We start from the raw sequence: 23,530 nt of genomic DNA on the forward strand, positions 1-23,530 counted from the left end.
TTCGGCCGATTCCTTCTGCTCGGCCGAACCGAATCCTAATTTGCATATGTAAATTAGGGGCAGGAGGGTGTTCGGCCAAATCTAAAATAGTGGATTCGGTGCATCCCTAATAGTGAATAAAGTACCCCATATTGTAAAATAGAAGGATATTATAAGTCACAGAGGCGTTCCATGACATAAAAGAACAAGGTCGAAGGTCATGGAAATCTGAAGTTACTTATAATATCTTCATATTATTATTATATGCTACTTAATTTATTATATTAATATAAGTTTTAGTAAGCCATGTGACAAAAGTTACATCACTAACTCTGTTTATAACTGATGACATCACTAAGAGCCGTTTATAAGGATATACTTTACAGGATATTCATTGCTTTTGTGTATTATATATTAATAAAAGCATTCTGCAAATCTAATTTGGACTAAAACAATTAATTACTTGTATGCTGGATGTAAATGTTATAGTAAAAACAAATGGGAAGTGTTTAATTCTGACACAATTTTAATTATAACAGCTTTTTAGCAAGCATACAATGGGATTATGTTTGTGCATTGAAAGTATACGTCGGCTGTTCTGCTTTTGTTTTAATATATTTCTCTTACATTAATGATTGGTGTTACTGGTGCATACATGGTTTTGTGAAAGAAAAAAGAAACAATATACTGGATTTTGCAGTACTAAGGTTTGTATAGCAACAGATACCATATAAACTGAACCATTTTACAAATATATCATTTGTTATATAATTCTATGGTTTATGTGTTAGTGGCAATAATGAATTAAATGAAATGCTGGAAGAAATAAAAAAAAAGAAACTTTATTTAAGCTAACATTAACTTGAAGTGATGTGAAGAAATGAAGGGACGGGTTCTATGTCGATAGGTTGAGGGGGCACGTTTAGAAGTTTTCAAATTCGCAGTTGAAGTCTGTCATTCTGCACATTATATATTTCCACTGACGATCCCTGGAAGCAAAAATAAGAAAATGTAGAACACAACATTGCTTATGTAAATGTTTTGGAAACCAATTGCACTATATAAACTCATTTGCATAGTGTCCTGGGGGCTAGAGTGTATTTAAACACCCCATCACCAAGGCCATAACAACACAGTAGACCCCAAGTACATGACAATGGATGAACCCTTGTAAGGCCTTAGCAATTCAAGGTTTAAATATCTGTTTGCAAAATATTCTACCCAAGGGGATAGAGAGAGTCCTATACATTAAGCACCAAAAATCTGTATAAGTATATATAGGTGTCCTTTAAGAGAAGATTGTCTTAACAAAATAAGTAATAATACCACTAACCTCTCAACACCAGAGAAAGTGGTGGTTGCTCCTCGGATGTAAAAGCCGTATGAATAAAGGACCATGTCTGACTCCTCCCCATAATGCCCCGGATATTCTGTTGTCAACCTAAAATTAGATATTGATTAAAGTATGTGTTTACCGATGGCTGCTTCTCCAAAATCTTTATTCTGTGTATTCAAGGGTAATAGTCACAAAGTCAGCCTTCTAGATCAAATACAAGACATTTCTGCTAAGACACCATTAAGAATGAGAATATTATTTATGACCTCCTTAGTTCTCCAGGTTATAATGTCTCTTTAGGAAGGCACTGTTAAGTTTTTTCTGTTTTGTAAGCAGGGCCGCCATTAGAAATCACGGGGCCCCGTACAAAAAATTTTTCGAGGCCCCCTGGGCCCCAAGCCCCGGCCCCCAAGCCTCACTCCAGATCCCGCCTACTCCCCTGGCCACACCCCTGCCAAATTTGTCAAAACCCCGCCTACTCTCCAGAATGCAGTGTGGACTGTTCCCAGTTTCCACCTCAAACTGGGCGTATCACTGAAAGGTCTCCAAACGAGCAGGTTTTATAATGAATGGCACCTTCAGGGTCACTGACTTTCAAGGAAAAGTGTGAACTGAAAGTCTGTTATTGAAAAAATGTCTGTAATACAGTAAGTTCAGTATAGAAAATACAGCATTTCTAGCCACATTGTTTTAGGCTTTAGTTCTCCTTTAATATACTGCAAGTTGTAATGTTCATGTTAGTCGCAAGCTGTCAGTGAAACCCATGTGCCCAGCAAATCCAGATGTTTCTCCCCCAGTCTTTTCTGAGAAAAATACAACAAAAAGCGCACGTTTATGAAGGTTTATACAGTTTTAATTAAATTGTTCTTGCATTTTGGGAAATTGCTGCCTAGACTGAGTGGGAAGAGTTAGTTTTTATTTGTCCTGGTGATGCTGGATATTATAGTTGCACAAGAGCCAGTGGCACTGCTTGTTTCAGAACAGGCGGAAGAGCAAGAGGAATAGCAGGCGGAAGGACAGGCAGAAGAGCAGGAGGAAGAACAGGAGGAAGAACAGGAGGAAGAGCAGACGGAAGAGCAGGAGGAAGAACAGAAGGAAGAGCAGGCGGAAGAGCAAGAGGAATAGCAGGCGGAAGAACAGGCAGAAGAGCAGGAGGAAGAGCAGGTGAAATAGAAATAGGAAGAACAGGAGGAAGAGCAGGCGGAAGAGCAAGAGGAATAGCAGGTGGAAGAACAGGCAGAAGAGCAGGAGGAAGAACAGGAGGAAGAGCAGGTGGAAGAGCAAGAGGAATAGCAGGCGGAAGAACAGGCAGAAGAGCAGGAGGAAGAACAGGAGGAAGAACAGGAGGAAGAGCAGGGGGAAGAGCAGGAGGAAGAACAGGAGGAAGAGCAGAAGGAAGAACAGGAGGAAGAACAGGAGGAAGAGCAAGCAGAAGAGCAAGAGGAATAGCAGGCGGAAGAACAGGCAGAAGAGCAGGAGGAAGAACAGGAGGAAGAGCAGACGAAATAGCAAGAGGAAGAACAGGAGCAAGAGCAGGAGGAAGAGCAGGCAGAAGAGCAAGAGGAATAGCAGGTGGAAGAACAGGCAGAGGAGCAGGAGGAAGAGCAGGCTGAAGAGCAAGAGGAATAGCAGGCGTAAGAACAGGTAGAAGAGCAGGAGGAAGAACAGGCGGAAGAGCAGGAGGAAGAACAGGAGGAAGAGCAGGAGGAAGAGCAGGCGGAAGAACAGGAGGAAGAGCAAGAGGAATAGCAGGAGGAAGAGCAGGCGGAAGAACAGGAGGAAGAGCAAGAGGAATAGCACGCAGAAGAACAGGCAGAAAAGCAGGAGGAAGATCAGGCAGACAGGGTCGGACTGGGGGGCCCGGGGCGCGCCAGCTAAGTTATATCTCACGAGGGAAGGGGCGAGACTGCAGGCTGGGGTATAGGGGTGGCTCCCAGGTGTGCGGTGCAGGCAATGAGGTAGGCCAATAGAGCTGGATGTAGAGCGGGAAGGGGCGGGGTGTAGCGCTGAGGGAGGTAGTGCGCGCCATTGGGGACAGCGATTATCACTCTCCTTTAAGGGGGGCCTGGCTCTTTTGAAAACTGCAGCACCGCTGGGCCCCCCTTCAGGCCCAGGCCCGGTACACTTGTACCCCCTGTGCCCCCCTGATGGCGGCCCTGTTTGTAAGGCATTGGAAATGGTGGAAGGTGTACATTTTGAGGACTGCAGAGCTAAGAAGCCAGGCTGCATGATGGAAAACTACACAAAAGATTTGCCATCTGAACAGAGAAAGCTAAATCTGCAAGAGCAGCAAAATCTGATGAGTCTAAAAGACTTTTTTTCTCTCATTGAAATACATTGATTGTCAGAGGTGGATGCATGACCAGAAATGCCATCTGATCCATTTTATATCAAAGCAGTGGGGATCAGATTTAGTAGCATCAAAATATCGGTCATGTTAATGAGCGAATGTTGCAACTTGCTCATTATGTGCATGCGCTCTGACCAACATGACCGAGCTCCATCCCAATGCGAGTGTCCTAGCGCTGGCATGGGGCAATTTAAAAAAAAAAACTACTGTTACCCCCACCCCAAACTTTGGTTTCGGATAACATTTTTTGGCAACTGGTTCCCTTTAAGAATGAAATACAAATAGGGGCAGATTAATAAAATCAGAGCCCTATTCATTCAATAACAAAGTGGCAGAATGTTACTGTAATGAGCTCCAATTTCATAAACATCTGCCAAGCATTCAGAAATGCTGCATCCATGCTAGGAAGCTTTGGGCAGTATGTTATAACATGGGACTCTCTACTGCTTACTGTAATGCCCTGGCTTGTGTCTAGTTCAGTGGTGAGGCCCTGTATAGTATTGTAGTATTTAAAGCTAAATTTAAAGGAAGGAATGTGCCTTTTGTACGCTTGTTTTTTTTTTTGTTTAACTTTAAATTAACTTTTAGCATGTTATAGAATGGCCAATTTGAAGAAACTCTTTAATTGGTCTTCATTATTCCTTTTTAATAGTTTTTGAATGATTTGCCTTTTTCTTCTGACTCTTTATAGCTTTCAAATGGGGGTCATTGAACCCATCTAAAAATCAAATGCTCCTTAAGGCTACAAAGGTATTGTTATTGCAACTTTTTATTACTCATCTATATATTCAGGCCTCTCCTATTGCAATCTCTTATTAAAATGAATGCATGGTTACTAGGGTAATTTGGACCCTAGCAACCAGACTGCTGATATTAGAAACGGGAGAACTGCTAAATTAAAAGCTATATAACTCAAAAACCACAAATAATACAAAATGAAAATTATTAGCAAATTGTCTCAGAATATCACTCTCTACATCTCAAAGGTGAATAACCCCTTTAAGTGTTGGTTTCTAGTCCACTGCTGTGGTACTTCTATAATGTGATATGAAAATAGTAATTTACTGCTACATATTTACATACAGACAACAGTCAGTTTGTGGTTTGTAGCTTTAACTATTATTTTGATGTTGCTGGTCTGAAACATCAAAATTACGGATCCGCACACACTTTATCTTCAAGCAGATGGGGGTTAACCCAAGTTTATTGTACCACCACTAAGATCAACGTTTCGGGGGGGTTTACCCACCCTTCATCAGGATGATTACCCCATCATTATTATTTATTAGTAGCCCACCCCTCCGTTGTGGGAAATAATTTTGGGCTGGCAGGTGAATTTTAAAGTAGATCACATGATACCAGCAGTTTCCCTGATAAATATACCAGTATGCTGACAAATATACCAGTATGTCTAGCCCTCAGCCATTCCCTGTCTTACCAGCAACCATACGAACATCTTTTACTGTAACGGCAGCAGTAAAATTGCCATTCTCGATCCAACACTGCCTCAAAGTACTGGCTTTGGAATCCTGCTACAAGTCCATTGTTGGAACATGTTTGATACCTGCAAAACAAATACAAACAACATAAAACTCCAAACACAGACTGAAGTTTTAAAATATTTATACCTTTGGAGATATACTGTAATAGGCTTGGAAGTATAACACCTAGTACAATATGTTCAAATACTTATACAATACTTGAAGTGCTCAATAAAAAAAGTGCAGACACACCAGAAACATGTCCATCTATGCTATTAAATCTTCAATAAATTTAAACATTTTAACTTCCGACTTGGTCTAGTGCATTGTGGATCAAAGACTTTTTACACCAGACACATCAGATGTATTTCTGATAGGGATGCACCGAATCCAGGATTCAGTTCGGGATTCAGCCTTTTTCAGCAGGATTCGGCCAAATCCTTCTACTCGGCCGAACCGATTTCGGATCATAATTTGCATATACAAATAAGGGGCAGGGAGGGAAATCGGGTAACTTTTTGTCACAAAACAAGGAAGTAAAATGTTTTTCCCCTTCCCACCCCTAATTTACATATGCAAATTAACATTTGGTTCAGTATTCGGGCCAAATCCAAAATAGTGGATTTGTTGCATCCCTAATTTGTGCCAAAACACATTTCATCTGTGTGTAAAGGAAGAATACACCATAAGACTGGTTTATAATTGCCTACAGAAGCTGACCTCTCCTGCTGCATTATTCTCCTTTCTGGAGAGTAAAGGCTTCATTAGTTTTTTTAACCATCAGTTTCTCTGTTGTCTTTTATTTTAATTGGGTTGATCTGACGTTGATGGTGTGATTGGTGTAATGTTGATTTTTTTTTTTTTACAATTTCATATAAATCTGTAACCTTTGTGGCCAGTCACGCATTTACTGACATGGGGGGTTGAAGTACTCCTTAATAAAGAAATTCTGGGTTTCTAACCAGTAACTTATTTATTCAAATAGAGTGCATGGAAGAAGCATGGCTCTGTCTGTACAGCTCACTCTTATCTCCTTGTGGCGCTGTGCCCACCTATCTGCTCCCTTGCTACAGTGTAACAAACTTTATTAACATTTATGGGCAAAAAGTTCTCTCTTTTATCTTAAAGCCCAAACTCCCGTGCACAGTTTTACCGTATATATCAATAAATTAACTCAAAACCATCTGGTGCGGGAAAAGACTGAAAAAATCTGAATCATATGATTTTTTTGAATTTGCCACCCGAAAATTCAGATTTTTTCTGATTAGCAAATCAAAACCACTAGTTATTTGGATTATTGTATGAAACCCAGCACAGATTATGATATCTTCCAATTGTAAACGGGACATCTGCCATTTACTTCTACATAAATTTGGCAGGTTTGAGATGAGTACTTATTTACATATAATAAACCTATATGTCCCCTCTATTTCTGGGAAAATGCTGAACCACATGCTCCAGCAGTAATTTTTGTTTGATTAAGAAGTCCAAAAAAGATGGCTAATTCCATTAGGTACGATATTTACTGGAAAAGCTTGAGTGACTGCAGTGTGAATGATCCAGTATTAAACATGTCTATTAAATATAAAATAATTATTATAGAAACCAATGCAACTCCCTAATTTTCATTCTGTTGATAATTTGCTGACTGAAGTCTGTGTAGTATTTATCAAGACAATTTAAGACAATTGTCATTTTGTTTTTTACATTTTTCCCACTAGGTGGCAAGACAACAAAATGTGCCTTTGTCAATCCCTCCTCCCTCCTCGCACCACAATGGCTCTCTCTGTGAAATGATGTGGCACTTGTTACCTTTCTCCTGTACACTTTAACCAAGTCGCCGAAAATTTGATTATTATTTTCCAAATAGGTGTATGACATTCAATGCTTTTTTTGTTCAATAAACTGGATATTAAAAAAAAAGGGGCCCAGCTTGCACAGCAGACCCTGCAGTCCAGGCCCCCTGCTCAATAGGAAATTCTATTGAGACGTATTAATATTAATAGGCAAGTCCAGCATGTTAAATGTTTCTCTAAAGGCATAAACATGGACATAGAAACAATACCTTGGGGGTGTTTAAAACCCATCCTCATTGCTCATCGGGTATCATTTACAAGTCTTCCTCCCATGCCCCCCCCCCCCCCACAGTCCAATACCTACATATAGCGATTTGCAGAATTGTTTGGAGTGGAAATTTTCTTTTTGTGGTTGGTTTCCAGCAGGGTATCTATAACTGGGGAGTTGACCACCAACTGGCCTGAGTGTCAGAAATACTCACTCAGAGTTTGTCTAGCCTGTAATATACAAACCACTGAGTGGGAGGGAGTTCCCTATCATTGTGCAGTTGTTGCAGAGGTATAATCTGGTCAGTTTCACAGACATCTGACAGTGTGGTTAATTTAAGCATATACCAAATTCTGGATCGGGTCACAGAAACTAACTCTGAGAACTAACTACATGGCCTGTATTGGCTACCCGTGTTATGACTTTTCTTAACCCCACTAGCAAGTATCTTAGCGTATATTTTCACATTCGCTGGAAGGAGTGAAATGATTCACAGAGTTGTGGTTCTTTTTCCTGCTTGGGAGTAAGATAATTGCTGGATGTGAATGTTAATTGTGGATGTGAATTGCAGATGGCCTCATTGTAAAGTCTCAGTAGCTGTGGCACCATGGTCTTAGAATGTTGTTTGTAAAATCGGTGGACCATCTGAGCCTGCTGCCTTACCCAGAGGAAAGAATTTCTAGCTCTGTGAGGTCTAAGTCTTAGTACTTCCTGAACTCTTGACTGAGTGTTGGAAGTGTTGCTGAGTTCAAAAAGGCAGAGATTTCATCTTCTGGGCCGTTAGTTTACTAGTGTAGAGGTCTCCATATAATGCAACCAGTTTACTCCTAACCTTGTCTTGCTTGGTGTGAAGGACCCCTTGCTTGTCTTTCAGGGCCGGTAAGGGGGGCTAACATCCCCACCTTTTACACAATATTCATACACATGTTAAAATAGTGGTGGTTCAATGCTTTTGTATTAAGACTTTGTGAGTGTTTATCCTGTAGCTGCTTAAGATTTTATGGGGTGGGGATATGACTGCAAGTGTGTTCAGTCTTATACTTTGCTATTTCTGACTCTATGGATAAATGCCTTGAGGGTATCCCAGAGGGAGGGCTGAATTTAGGTTCAGAGGCAAGAATTCGTTAATGGCCATTTCCACTGATTTAAAATTATCTAAAATATTTACTCATACTGGGATGATAGAAGGGCGGAGCCTTTGTGGTCTATGTGGGAGTAAGAGTTTGAGCTGTACCGGGGCATGATACTTCTGGGAAGGTAGCAGGTGTGAGTTACATACGGGACGGCGGCTGCATTAATGAAGGCCATATATATTCTTGACAGGGCTAAGTGAGAGGCAGTATAGCCAAAGAAGAGCCTCTTTTCGGATTAGCATTCCGTATTTATGAGTGCTAGAGACTGCACCATTTGGCTTAGGCAAGTGGACTTAGGGGGGAGCTTGTTAGAGTGTTTCCATAGTCTGTCGATTTCTGGGGACATAACCTCATTGAAGTCTCCTACAGCTATCAGAATAACATGTGGGTATTTGGTTAACTGATCAGCCAGGCTTTGCAGGACCACTATCTAAAATGGAGGTGGGCTGTATATATTAGCTAGTAGGGTTTCACAAGAATAAAGGTAACCATGGATAAATAGGTACCTGCCCTTGGGGTCTTAATCCTTGGGGATTTAAGACTTTGAAATCTAAAAGGGACAGATTTACCTATTAGTATGGATACCCCTGATGAGTATTTTATAAGTGTTTTATAACCATTATAATCATCGTTACAACAATCAGAAACTTTTGCCTTAACATAGGACCATTAAACAGCCCACAAAATAAAGTGCCCTCTCTCCTTTCACCCCATCATCAACTGCTGGTAGAATTTGTCCAAAAACAGCCCTTTGTAACATCATGCTTGATAGGGGTAGGTCATGCCACGTCCTAGGGCATGGCTGAAATGTCTTGTTGCGAGTAGCCATTGGGCTAAACAACCAAATTAACACTTGCCAAATGTTGGCCTCACCTTAAACCTTAAAGAGAAGTGGTCAAGCTCACTATTGGCTAATGCTGGGTGGATGTAATAGTAGTGGGAGCTGTTGAAGTAGAGCAATGCTGCTATATTATTGTATGGGAAACACAGACTTGGTACGACGTGCCTAGGGCTTGTCGCAGGTAATCCCACTACAGATATCAAGCAATTTGTGCATAGTAATGTGCACATAGTCAGTTCAGAGGGCCTGAAATGGCATTGAGGGTGTATTTTAGTGTATCAGTACTTACATACAGCCTGCTGCTTCTGGGGCTGTACTACCTGTTTGAGCACCCGTTTCTCATGGATGGGTACTCCTTGCATCCAGCCACTGGTGTCGCTCCTGCGGTGATGTGAAAAAGTGAGCACTCATCTGCTTGAACCCAAAGCCTAGCAGTGCAGATTCTTGCCACTCTGCAATCCCGTGCTCTGCCTCTGTACTTCCATCGAGTATATAGAGACTGTGGTGGCTTGGAAGCGTAGAGGCCCTTGCGATCTGGCCAGCGAGAGTATGTTGTCCTGGTTGCATGCATTGAGTAGTTTCACAATCAAAGGTCTAGGTGGAGCACCCGAGGGAGATTGTCTGTAAAGGTGTTATAAAGTTGTGCAGCTCCGAATGTGTTTTATAATTGAAAGTTCTATCTTGGTTGCTTCCGTCTTTGCATTGATAAGAGTGGTATACACGTTGTTGGCAGACCTGATCTCTACCGCTGAGAACGCTGTTCGCATTGTCTGTGGTGGTGGCGGAGGAATCAGAATGTCATGTGGGCTGGGCCTTGTCGCTGCCATATTGTGGAGTCTCACAAACTTTTCTAAGCGGGCCGCTGCCTCGGATGTCCGTTTGTGTGCTCTGTGCTGGCCCATTAGTTTCCCTCTGAGGCAGAGCTTGCCAGGTGGGTTTATCCAGCTCCTTGTTGAAGCGGTTGTTGCAGGTCTATCAGGGTTATTTGCCGGGTTTGCAGCAGAGCTTCTGTACGCAAGTACAGCAATATGGCAATGTTTACATGAACAAAATAAAGATACTGCTGAATCAAGTACTGCTGAATCAACAGCAGGTTTTTGCACAGCCTATATACAGTATATAGATATAGCCTAAAATAAGTTAATGTGAATGTATAAAACAGGGGAATAACTTTTCTTTTACCATCTTGTTTAAAACACATGCACTCTATTGATTCACACTAGGGCTTCCTTGTAATGTGCAATGTTCTTGCAGTGCATGCCTGGTGTCAACTTTGCAAGAATGGACCATGGATCAAGTTCAAAAATGTTTTTTGATATCCAGTGAAAATGCTATTGAAGTAAATCTGGTACAATATCTGCAAACCTCCTGTTTGTTGAAGACACATGTGTATCCAGTATGAGCTATGAGTTATATCTATTTAGCTCATACTGGATACACATGTGGCTTAAAGGAACAGTCAATATAAAACTAAAAACTGGCTAAATAGATAGGCTGTGAAAAATAAAAAATGTTTATAATATAGTTAGTTACCCAAAAATGTAATCTATTAAGACTGGAGTGAGCAGATGTCTAACATAACAGAACACAACTTCCTGCTTTTCAGCTCTCTAACTCTGAGTTAGTCAGCGATTTGTGGGACATAGCTGTTCAGTGCGTTTGCAATTGATCCTCAGCATGCAGCTCAGATTCAAAAGCAAACAGGTATGACCCATGTGACCCCCCTCAAGTCATTGATTCGTTACTGCCTGTTAACCAATCAGTGGAAACCAAGAGAGCTGAGAAGCAGGAAGTACTGTTCTGACTATTATGTTACACATCCAGTCACTCCAGCATTTATACATTACATTTTTAGTTAACTAACTATATTAGAAACATTTTTTTATTTTGCACAGCTTATCTATTCACTCAGTTTTTATTTTTACACTGAACAATTCCTTTAAGTATCTGTTTCTATTGTATATGCTTGTTCAAAAAATCTTAAAAAATTTATGAAACATATATATACATTTAGGGGAACATGACTGCCTCCAAGGTAGAACTGCCATGGTTATGCCTTAGTTCTGCAAATGTGCCCAGTATATACTATGGTGGAATAGAATACCTGGAACAGCAGCTAACAAAATTAATCTGCCATTGCCCTTAAAGACATGTTAGCAGTGCTTATTTACTTTGCTTCATTTAGCTTAAAGTGATACTGACTGTATAAAACTGCTCAGCAAAATATTAATGTACATTAAAAATTTCATATAGGTCATGTTGATATTATTTTGCCCATAGTTCTGCTTTTTAAGTAATTGTTACTTAAAGTTCCTAAGCATGACTGTTTTGCCATTGTGACTGTCCCTTCTTAACCTGTTAGGTTAGGGTTTCTAATGCTAATGGATTTCTGCTGCACAAATATGGCAGCCCCCTCATAGAGTAACATGGGGTTAGCAGATGGGTAATGGAAAAAGCATTTTACAAATACTTTGACATCAAAATTATAAATTGCATGCAAATACAACATTATGTAATTTCTAGTGCTAGGATCTCTTTAACTTAGATACACTAAGGGGCACATTTACTTAGCTTAGAATAAAGCTAAGGAATAGAATAAAAAATACTTCGAATTTCGATGTATTTTTTTGGCTGCTTCGACCATCGAATTGGCTACTTCGACCTTCGACTTCAAATCGAACGGTTCGAACTAAAAATCGCTCGACTATTCGACCATTCGATAGTCGAAGTACTGTCTTTTTAAAAAAAACTTTGACCTCCTACTTCACCACTTAAAACCTACCGAGCACCAATGGGACCTTCCCCATAGGCTTTCCTAGCTTTTTTTGATCGAAGGAAAATCGTTTGATCAATGGATTAAAATCCTTCTAATCATTCGATCGAACGATTTTCCTTCGATTGTACGAACGGAGGAAATGTGGTAAATCCTTCGACTTCGATATTCGAAGTCTAAGGATTTTACTTCGACAGTCGCATATCGAGGGTTTATTAACCCTCGATATTCGACCCTAAGTAAATGTGCCCCTAAGCATTAGGCCTTAAAAATTTATGTAAAAATGAATGAACTCATATGACATAAAACATGATTGTAAACCTGGCAGAGATAAAATAAAGGAAGGATATTAAAAAAACAAACTTATCAGACATCTAGCTAATGTTAAGGATCTATGAATAAATTTGGATTTCAATTTGTTGTTCAGTATCAAAAAGAACAGCAGCAAGTGGTTAAATACACTTGTATCATTAAAGATGTAAACCTGCAACCACCATACTATGTACAGGTCAGAGAAAGAAAGACAACTTGCCCCATCTGCTATCTGGAGAAAAAAGTCTATCTATAAGCATTTCAGATTTAGTTAAACGTCCTTCAGTTTTATACAGTATTTTGTGTATTTAAAAAAAAGAAACAACCTGACCCAAAAGTGGGTCAACCAAATATCTACTGACAATTACTTAGAATTGGAAATCCACAGCAATTCCTGTGATCCAGGAAGTAAGTTCTAGGCTCGAAAATAAAAAATTTGAAGAAATGACAGCCCAAATAACCAATACAACAACATAAAAGGGAATGTTATTTTTGACTCTGTAGTTACAAAGCACTTGTGATTAGACTTATTATTTCAATTTTCTTGTCAGCTGCTGTTTCTCTAGTGCTCCCAGTCATGGACAGGAGAGCTGAGATACTTTGATTTAGCTGTCACTTGACGTAGATCTATAGCAGTCTTTAGCAGAAGGTTGTATGTGACTTGTGTACTGATGGCAACATCAGGGTGAGATTTACTGCAATTTGATAGTTGGTAATTAACGGCATATTAACACATTCCAAACTCATTTCCATTTGCCAAGTTGTGAGACGACCTGCAGAGTGGCCTACTGGCTAACCCAGCAAGTTTTATTTTTATCATGGACATGCAAATATGAGTGGGATTTATTTCTAAAAGTGGGATCAGCTCACTTAAAACAAAAGTTTATATTCAAATATAACCGCAGAACATTAGGAATAGCACTCCACCCAAGTTAACCTAAAGGTGAACCACCCCTTTAAAGTTGTCAGTAAATATAATAGTTTTAGAATGAAATAATGATATGATGTATGGCATACTATTGATGAGCATGGTGTTGATGCAGAGTTCAACAAGTAATACCATAGTACCATATGCAAAGTGCAGTTTGTGGACACAAATTGCATGCAGTGTGTTCACAGTGAAAAAGCATCAGATAAAATGTGTCTGCAGCTACTTCTTATTCCTATGAATAAGATTGGAGAGTCCACTGCCCATGCAGAAATGGGTAATATCAGGCAGGGGTTGTTTGGGAACACTGAAGAAAGCCTTCCAAATTTACAGTGATAATGCATGGCATAGACTGTAGATCACCCGAAGTGGTGACATAGACATAGGACATGGTGGTCATATATTGGAAGACTTTAAATGCAAAATCAGCCCCTTACACTCTCACTATGGTATAGTATTTTATATCATATTGTTTTTTATACCCGACTGAGCAGAGCTGTTTCCATAAATGATGTTCTGTTTTCCTACTACAGGACATTTTACTGCTGGGTAAAATAAATACATCCTTCATATATTAACGTGCAGGTTGTATCCAGTAGGGGTTAGTAAAAGCCCTGGAGTATGCAGTCTATTTATGTGCTGTTTTGTCAATACTGAATGCTGTAAAGGGATTAAAGTTCCAGGAATTTAATAGTTATCCATGTCCATATGCCTAGTTATGCTAAATATCAAGTATAGGGTAGTCAACCTGATCATCTATAGACTAATAACTTAAAATGATTTAATTCTCAGAGCAATATTTGTAAAAACTTCAAATGAACAATTCAATTTCAATTAAAATATTGTAATCTTGTTTTATTACATACACTACAAACTACAAAACATGCCATTTTTTTCTGTCGCCAAATAAATTCTATAGGCTTGAAAAATTATATAAACCTAAGCTACAAGGAAAAATAAAACCTTTTGGCAATATATTTATTGCATATTTTTTCAGTACATTTAATTACATTTTCATTACATTCTTTTACATTTTCCCCTTTATTTGTATGGTACAGGTATAGGATACCTTATCCGGCAACCCATTATCTGGAAAGCTCCAAATTACGGGCAAGTCATATCCCATAGATTCCATTTAAATCAAATAATTCAGTTTTTTAAAATCGATTTCCTTTTTCTCTGTAATAAAGAAACAGTACCTTGTGCTACATCCAAACTGATTAAGATATAATTAATCCTTATTAGAGGTAAAACAATACTATTGGGTTTATTTAATGTTTAAATTAATTGTATGTAGACAATATATTGAGATCCAAATTATCTAAATATCCCTTATCTGGAAAACCCTGGGGTCCCAAACATTCTGGATTTTAATCATACTGTCATATAATATTTTCAGAAACTAAAGGTATGTTACCACACAACTTTATAAAAATGGATGCTAAGAACTTTGTTAGAACACAGTGAGTTGTACTGTACTGTGTGCAGATCTAACAGTATGATTCTCTACCACATTTCATGCCATGCACTCTGCAAAATAACCTAACTTTACTCCTCAGAACGGTTATGTTCTCTTTCTCTCATGTTTTTAGTGATCCAAATACTGTTTAGGTCAAAACTTGGTCTTGGTTCCCTGTTTCTTTTTTATTTCATTGCTGTACAACTTAGTTATCCATTGGCCTCCACTCGCTTTGTTGCCTCTGTCCAGTTACATTTCATCGCACCCAACACTTATTTAAAGCTGAATGGTATTCATCTGTATGATTATGGTTCTGTGAAGATGATGATTTTGTGAAAGATGAGGTACTTTGAAAAGGCACTTCTTACTGCAAATATGTAGCTTATATTAACTAGAGTGTTGTATGAAGCTTCTCCACTTAATCCCTGTGGTCCTCCTTTAAATATTTTTGTCTAACATGGAATATTGCCAGTTGTAGTTGGAAATTCCAGAGAAGCTACACATTGTTTCATTAAATCATGTCTAAAATAGGATTTCAGACATTCTAAACAGAATAATCACATTCATAGTCTTGAAGCACTGTTGTGCTTTGTCTTTCTTTAGCTCTAAAAGAGCATAGTCTTGCTGTCACTGGAAAAATTCCACATGTAAAACCAGAATTCGATGGCAGAAAAGAACCACTTGGTTGAGTGTGGCCATCCATTGAATGTTTAAAGGGGCATTAACACTTTTCACTCATTTTCCTTAATACTATTTACGTACTAAACTACAAAAAAATGGCTTTTCTACAATGGTTCCAGACAACATTAACATCCACCCTCAACAATATCGCTACATAAGCAACAATAATTTTGATGTTTTTTTGTTGACAACCAAGCTACTGCCTAGACCAGCCCACCAATTAAAACAATCTTCAGCATCTAAGCTGAGTGTCTCAATTGTGCTAGGCACAAGCATAGGTCTGTTATACAAGGAGCTTTTGAAGCCTGATATATATGAATGTTTCTATCATAAAAACTTTGCCATTTCCCTTCTAAGCAGCACAAATTAATAAAATAAAAATGTAGGGTGGGATTAACAAGAAGGTAACATTCATCCATTTATTCCCAATACCCTATGAAAACAGTTAAAACTAGCAACTGTAATAATAAAAAAGAGTGGCCAGTGCTCGAAATATAGCTAATGATCGAGGTTGGACTAATCTTCTGGGGTACTGGAAAATTACCCAACTACCCAGAGTGAGTGCTTGCTAGTGGTTGGTCGGCTTTTCATCATCTGTTCACTGGTGGGCCTTGGTGCCCCAGCCAACCTTGTTAATCAGATTTGGGAAGCTCAAACAGACATGCAGATGATACCTACATTGTATTTGTTTTTCCTGTGTGTGTTTACATAAACACATGGTTAGTGTATTATAACGCACAGCAAACAACCTAAATTTAAACTATTCACTAGACTGTCCCACCAGAAAATTACTTTCTATTCTATAAAGGAAATAAATGCACAGGTATGGAATCCCTTATCCAGAAACCTGTTTTCCAAAAAGCTTTGAATTACAGGATGGCATCGCTCAAGTCCATTTGTATAGCACTTTTCTTCTTCAGGACTCAAAGTGCTTTACAGCAAGCAAGGTAGCCATTATAGGTGCAATAAATAAGCTGGGACACCAGGAGAAAAAGTGACTTATACAGGGAGTGTAACCAGGGTCTCTAGCATAAGATCCTACATCAATGGCTGATCACTTAACTTAGGCCATATTGGGTTTAATGTTTAAATGGTTTTTAGCAGACTTACCTTCTACCTACCTGAAACTCATTTCTTGTTAAAGTAAAATTATATTCAAACTTGTATATAAGTACTAACGTATATAAGTACTTTATTGTTAACTGGAAGATTTCATGCAGTTTTAAAAATATAGGTTGTTAACTTGTGCTATGTCTCTCTTATATTTATCATCTAATGGTAGAAAGGAACAGTAATTTCAAGATATAGGATAGTATTTTAGTAAGGTCTAGAACACATATTTATAATAATTTGATAGCAGAGGTCACTGGTTAATATGTCTTTTATTAGTTAACTAGTTTTATTATTTCTTTTTTTAATACTGAGAAAAAAAAAGGTTACCGTATATACTCGAGTATAAGCCGTCCCGAGTATAAGCCGAGGTACCTAATTTTACCTCCAAAAACTGGGAAAGCTTATTGACTCTAGTATAAGCCGAGGGTGAGAAATGCAGCAGCTTCTGGTAAGTTTCAATCAAAAAATTGAGGGTTTCTGCTCCCATTGGAGGTGCCGGCGACCATTCTTGGACGCCGGCGAATATTCTTGGCGACTATTCTTGGGCGCAGGCGACTATTCTTGGGCGCCGGCAACTATTCTTGGGCGCCGGCGACCGTTTCTGCGCTTGACCCGAGTATAAGCCGAGGTAGCGTTTTTCAGCATATTTTGGGGGCTGAAAAACTCGGCTTATACTCGAGTATATACGGTACATGGATATAATGGACTAGTCTTGTAAGAAAAAAAAATATTAAAAACACAAATTCTACATTCTATCCTTCTTTGCCAGGAATTTGACTATTCAAAGTATGTGTGTATACTAGATAGAGAGAAATTAGGAAGCATAAAGATAATTTAGGGGATCATGCAATCCTTCCCCCTGTTCTCTTCTGTGATATCATCGAGCACGGTTATAGGCAGGGCACTGACCAATTGACTGAAAGAGAAGGATCCAGGAAAAGCCTGGGTTTGGAGCCAAATCCATGGGGCTGGCAGGAAGAGCTTATAAAAGAGCCCCTGCTGCAGCATCCAGTCAGAGCCAGAGAGAGAGACTGCAGAGAGGGTGAACACACTGCTTGGAAATACTGACCAAGCAGAGTTTGGAGAGTGCTGTGATGTGCTCTGCTCATCCTAAATAGAGCCTGGTTTCTGTCTTCTGTGTGTGGTTACTTTGGCCATGTTTGAGCCCCCCCAGGGTGAGAACAGGTCTTGCTCATGTACCTGCTACGTGGCAGAGGCTACAAAGTTCAAAGGGAGTGGTACCGTATATACTCAAGTATAAGCCGAGTTTTTCAGCACCAAAAATGTGCTGAAAAACTGTACCTCGGCTTATACTCGAGTCAGTACGCAAAACCGAAAGGCTGCGCTTCAGGAGAACAAATGGTGTGTGAATGGAGCTGTGACGTGACATACAGGGGCAGCAGTAATTACCGTAGGCATGGTACACAGCTCCTAACACAATATGGAGGCTTTAAATGAGACGGAAAGGCTGGAGACACTTGGGGGTGCCAAACGTTAGGCACCCCCAAGTGATTGTAGCGATTTACTATAGGAGTGAGCACCATTAAGAAAGTTACCGGTACTTCCGTCTTCACGTAGCTGCGCATGCGCATTAGAACGAAAAGCCGAACTTTAACTGTAAAGTCAGCTTTTTTGTTCAAATGCGCATGCGCCAGTACAGGGAAATGCGCAGCTGCGCGAAGACAGAAGTACCGTAGCTTTCTCCGTGGTGCTCACTCCTATAGGTCCTGGGGTTTTGGTAAGTCGCTACAATCACTTGGGGGTGCCTAACGTTTGGCACCCCCAAGCCTCCATTTTGTGTTAGGAGCTGTGTACCATGCCTACGGTAATGACTGCTGCCCCTGTATGTCGCTACAATCACTTGGGGATGCTTAGTAAGTCGCTACAATCACTTGGGGATGCCTAACGTTTGGCACCCCCAAGTGTCTCCAGCCGTTCCTTCTCATTTAAAGCCTCCATTTTGTGTTAGGAGCCATGTACCATGCCTAATTACTGCTGCCCCTGTATGGCACACACTATCTCTTCACTGATGGATATACATAGCTAGACTGAGGCACCATAAATATGTGTTATGTGTGTGTACAAGAGACTTCAACCCATTCTCCATTGCTGACAAACTGCCTTGGCTTAGACTTGTGAAATGTACCAGTTTTCTTTAACCCACTCACCCTCGGCTTATACTCGAGTCAATACATTTTCCCAGTTTTCGTAGGTAAAATTAGGTACCTCGGCTCATACTCGGGTCGGCTTATACTCGAGTATATACGGTACTTTGGGAAAGGTATTGCTTACTGGGATTTAGAGCTCTAGCAGAAGGGACATTAAACTGAACTTTGCTAATCTGCATTTGTCCACCTGGAGTGGAGCGTGGGGTTGTGACATTTAAAGACTGTGACAGGGGTTGTATAGTCCACACAGGTTCCCCAGGGCAGTGTTATATTGTCTGACCTGTATTTGCATGCTGTTTACTGCAAATTGTGTGGTTTATTTTCCTAGTGGAATTCCCATGAGGTGCAATTCCTCAATGCCCATTGTGCTGTACATCCTAGTTCCCAGTATCTTTAATGCAAAGGGAAATCTGGGCCCTGGGTTGCAAAGAGTTATTGATATTTAAGAGAGTGTACCAGCAAAGAGTTACAATAATTTAAGAAACAGTACACAATATTGTCTTTTAACTGATGTAAAGATAGGAAGAACAAAATCAGATTCATGAATCATTTTAACAGGTATGTACTGTGTGGAAAAACTGATTTAGTAAAATGTATGTATTTTGTCAGTGACATAAAGTACTTATTTATCAAATAGCATCTTTATGTTTAAAGGTAATATATACCCAAGGTATATATTCAGGGTGCTCATCTGAGCACTTTTGTAGTTTTGATTTAATATTTCATTAATGATTTTTTATTTATTTCATTAATGATTTTTTATAAACATTTAGTGGATTTTGTTTGTCAGTAAAATATCCCCAAAATTAATGTAATGTTTTTACTAATTAACATTTAAATTTAACAATAGACGAAAGTCTAGCAAAATACAAAGTGATCCTGCAGAGAATAATAATTGAAACTGAGCTGGGCACAATAACAGTTAAATAGCCAAAGAAAGTGTGAATAAAAGCAGGGAAAGAATACTGTAAGGCTTATTTATGTCCTCAACTGCAATTGAGCTTGCACAAAATTGGACAAAGCCATTGCGTGCATTGATATCCATTGCAGTCAGTCACACTGGGCATATTTGCCCATGGGCAGTAACCCACAGCAACCAATCAAATCGCTGCATTCATTGTTTTACTTGCAGCTGGCTTTAAAAAGCTAATCACTGATAGGTTGCTATAGGTAACTGCCCAAGGGCAATTTTGCCCAGTGTTGATAAATAAGACCCAGTGTGTCGATTCCATTTCCTCATCATGGAAAAAAGGTAAGAAAATCCAATTTAAGTCCTTTTGATACTATAAACTAAAGCAAAGCATGTCTTACGTGTGTTACCCAGGGTCAGACTGGGCCCGCCCTCCGCTCTTCTGGGCCCTGCCGACCCAGACCCCTTCCCTGCACAATCTCCCTGCCGCAACTTCCCTACAAAGCGCGTCCATGTGTGATGCGGGGGGCAGGGCGGGTAACCTGTCCGACCCTGGTGAAACTTTACAAACATAGAACCAGTATATTAAGTGCATTAGATGAGCTTACCGCTATGCACGTGGGCCCAGGTGCACACGCCCCAGACCTTCAGCAAAGGGAGCAGAGCCATAGTCAGTGTAAAAGGTTAAAATGCTTACATTTTATTCTCCATAATTAAGAACCAAAGCCTGGCCCGTTTCGTGTCTACCAAGGACACTTAGTCATGGGCGACCCTGGTGTAATCTACAATTAAAATAGTGGATGTTCCATAAAGGTGTTACTTATAAGGGCTTATATACAAAGGGACAGTTCTTGTGCAGGGCAAACTGCCCTCCATGCTGAGAGCTCACTCAGTGGCTCAGTGGGTCAATACTCAACTCCTTGAGCAGCAATTCATTACAGGGCATCTTGAGACTGCAAAGCGAGTCATGAGTGATACACAAGGAGAGTATGTGAAAGTTGTTTAGTGGGTCCACAAAATTCCAAATAAAATCTAGTATTTATTTACATACTCCCAGACATGACTGCATTCTGTTGGGATGAAAAGGACAATAATTTTCCAATATTCTTACAGAAAAAATTAATCAAATATTTGCAGGAAGCATTATGACAATATATTATTATTCCAATGAGAATCAGTTGTAATTGGTTAAGATAATATTAGCAGTAGATGGTTTTAAGTAGTGATGGGTGAATTTGTTCACAAGGAGCGAATTTGTGGCGAATTTGCCCATTTCGCCGGCAAAGAATAAATTTGTGAATGCGCCACGAAAATTCACCCGCATCAAAGTTTTCTCAACGCCAGCGACAGTTTCGGCGCCGGTGACAATTTAGACGCCGGCGACGATAAACGGACGCCCATTGACTTTAATCGGCGCCAGCGTCATCTTTGACGCCCGCAAATTCATTGTTTCGCAAATTTTTCACCAGTCTCATGAAATTCATGGCAAACCAAAAAGGGACAAATTCGCCCATCACTAGTTTTAAGTGATAAAGTGATAAGTAAACCCTTGTTGTATATTTCCTTATTTATTCCTGATTGCATTTGGTACAGTTTATGTCTATAACAATTTGCTATATATTGAGGACAGGATATAAAGGGATTTCATTTATCTTAATGAATTGGTTATCAGGTAATAAGTATTGCACATATTACACAAAATAATTCCATAGTGTAATTAGAAGTAGTCTGATTGGCCATTTTAATACAGAGTCTGAGCAAATGTAGTTCAATTGAAAATAACAAGATATTAATTAATCCAGCTACAATCAAGTTTGGATTAATACAAATTAGAACTTTCATTTGTGACAGAGGACAAGGGTTGCATAACCTAGCATTAAATAAACAGTAATAGTAATTGTTTGCAGTAATGCTTTTTCATCTAAGAGCACAAAAACTATAAGATCAGTGATGTAAGTAAGCATGAACTGTATATTCACATTAACACTCACATAAGTCATTTACTTTAGAGAGATTTACTGCCAATTGTAATGCTAGATAAACAATCAGTGTTTTTAAAACAAAGGAAAAGTTCTATGGTTTTTAGGCCCTGCCATAGAAAAAAAATGGGGGTGGGTATTCTTATTACAGTAAATCAGCCTTGTACAGCCAGGAACAAAACAAAAAATAGAAGCCAAGTGACTAATTTTAAAGCTGCTTCATAATAGCATCCACACTCTCTTCAGTCAAGGGAAAGTTTGGTCTAGATGCAGAAAATTGAGTTTTCTTTTGTTTAACTACTAGTTTATTTTCCGCATAAGCGATGTTTCTATGATTTTGATCTCTATCCCTACTAAGTCTACTAAACATTTAATAATTAAATGAACCCAAAAGGATTGTTTGCCCAACAATAACTTGGATAAAGTACAAGGTACTGTTTTATTATTACAGAGAAAAAATAAATCATTTTTAAAAATTAGAATATTCGATTACAATGGTGTCTATGGGAGATGGCCTTCCTATGATTTTCTCGACAATGGATAACAGATCCCATACCTGTGTATATATATATATACTGTGTAAACAACTCATAGTGTTAATATTTCATTGTTGTGCATGTTTTTTGAATAGGTGAATTTAAATGTAGATGTTTTCTTACCATTCCATTCCAGCTCTGTTAATTTCTTCCCACCAACATTCAGTCAGTTCCCCAAGCTCATGTGGCGTTGGCATACATCCGTAGTTCCACTGTCGGTCCGAACCTTCTTTTTTGCTATATGTACTACGTATAGCAACTACTACCTGTCCGTGTGGGCACTGGAAATTAAAGCCCTGTCTAAAAAGATTCACCCACTGATCATCTGGGGAATAATCATGCTGAGAGTAATAGTAATCATGTTGGGTCCAGGTCACAGCCACTAAGTGCAGCAATAAAGCAAGCAGCAACATCATGGTGTCTTTGCCTGTGGTATGTTCTGCAGAACAATGCTACTGCACAGTCTTTTTTATTCTTTTTAACATCTGTTTTCCAGATGTTCAATAGATGGTGCCAAGTATGTTGTGTCATGGATGAAGAGAAAAGCTGAAATAATATCCGTTGTTTGAATTTTAAGGTACAGACATTATAATATGTGCATATATTTCCTTTTAAGAGTGTGTCTTAAATAGAAACTTAGTGGATTTTTTATCTTTTACATTTTTTGCTTTAACTTGTTTAAGTTTCAGTAAAGGACAAAATCTCTTGCACTTGGCTACCTTTTTCAGGCACAGAGTGCATGTGTATATGTATAATTACATCCACATTCTAAATGGTGTTAGACAGTCTTAGTGAGGACGTTGCCAGCAAATTCACTTATATGAAAGACACAAATATGTCACAAGCAATGTTCCCTCTACGCTGTGTGCTTGTGCTCACACGTACACAAATGATAAGGTTACCAGTCATTTATTGTGACCATACTATACAATTTTATAAAAGGGCACACAAGTTGAAAATGTGTACAAAAAAAGAGTTTTTATACTATACAAATTTCTGCAATCTTGGCCAAGTCATCCATTTTAAATTTAAAAGAGTTAAATTAAACTGCAACGTCTATTTGCTTTCTGTTTTTTATAGGGAAAATGGAAAAGGAAAGAACCTCCTGCCTTCTGACAAACAGTACAAGTAGCACATATACCATTTATGGTATTGACAAAGCGCCAACATACTCCCAAAACTGAACATATGAACCTAGGTGCTAAATTGCACCTGTTCAGTTGTCTGTAATAACCAATCACAATTAGCTTTAATCAGTTTACTACAGGTTAGAAAAAAGCAAAGGTCTGATTGGTTGTTATAGGTAATTGCACTGCTAAATCAGTCCTCTGATTTTAATAATCTGAATTAAAGAATGATGCAGTGAGTGGGGGTAAGCAGAAAATTAGCCCAAAGATTGTGTAGGGCCAGAGCACACAGAGCAGGCTGAGAGAAGCGGATCCATTCCCTGCCCCAGCTATTTGTTGAAATGCAAAGCTTCTGCATAT

The 23,530-nt window shown here is 39.1% G+C and overlaps 1 protein-coding gene across 1 annotated transcript; it reads right to left on the reverse strand.

Moving 5' to 3' along the window:
- Positions 1 to 487: 487 nt before the first annotated feature.
- dpt.S (dermatopontin S homeolog) lies at positions 488 to 22,484 on the reverse strand. Its single transcript, XM_018249201.2, has 4 exons — positions 22,167 to 22,484; positions 5,104 to 5,229; positions 1,313 to 1,420; positions 488 to 968 (listed from the first exon to the last, which is right to left on the reverse strand). The coding sequence occupies exons 1-4, from the start codon at positions 22,457 to 22,459 to the stop codon at positions 902 to 904; spliced, it is 594 nt and encodes a 197-aa protein (XP_018104690.1). The 5' UTR covers positions 22,460 to 22,484; the 3' UTR covers positions 488 to 901.
- Positions 22,485 to 23,530: the final 1,046 nt, after the last annotated feature.

The sequence above is a fragment of the Xenopus laevis genome, chromosome 2S (assembly GCF_017654675.1).
Source record: "Xenopus laevis strain J_2021 chromosome 2S, Xenopus_laevis_v10.1, whole genome shotgun sequence".
Lineage (NCBI taxonomy): Eukaryota > Metazoa > Chordata > Amphibia > Anura > Pipidae > Xenopus > Xenopus laevis.

What these genes read in the sequence shown, in the direction of transcription:
- dpt.S (XM_018249201.2), bottom strand. Translation starts at nt 22,459, where the DNA reads ATGATGTTGCTGCTTGCTTTATTGCTGCACTTAGTGGCTGTGACCTGG. An exon ending in AGATGTTCGTATGGTTGCTG is followed by an intron (nt 1,421 to 5,103) that starts GTAAGACAGGGA and finishes ATCTAATTTTAG; the next exon opens with GTTGACAACAGAATATCCGG. An exon ending in ACTTTCTCTGGTGTTGAGAG is followed by an intron (nt 969 to 1,312) that starts GTTAGTGGTATT and finishes TTTTGCTTCCAG; the next exon opens with GGATCGTCAGTGGAAATATA.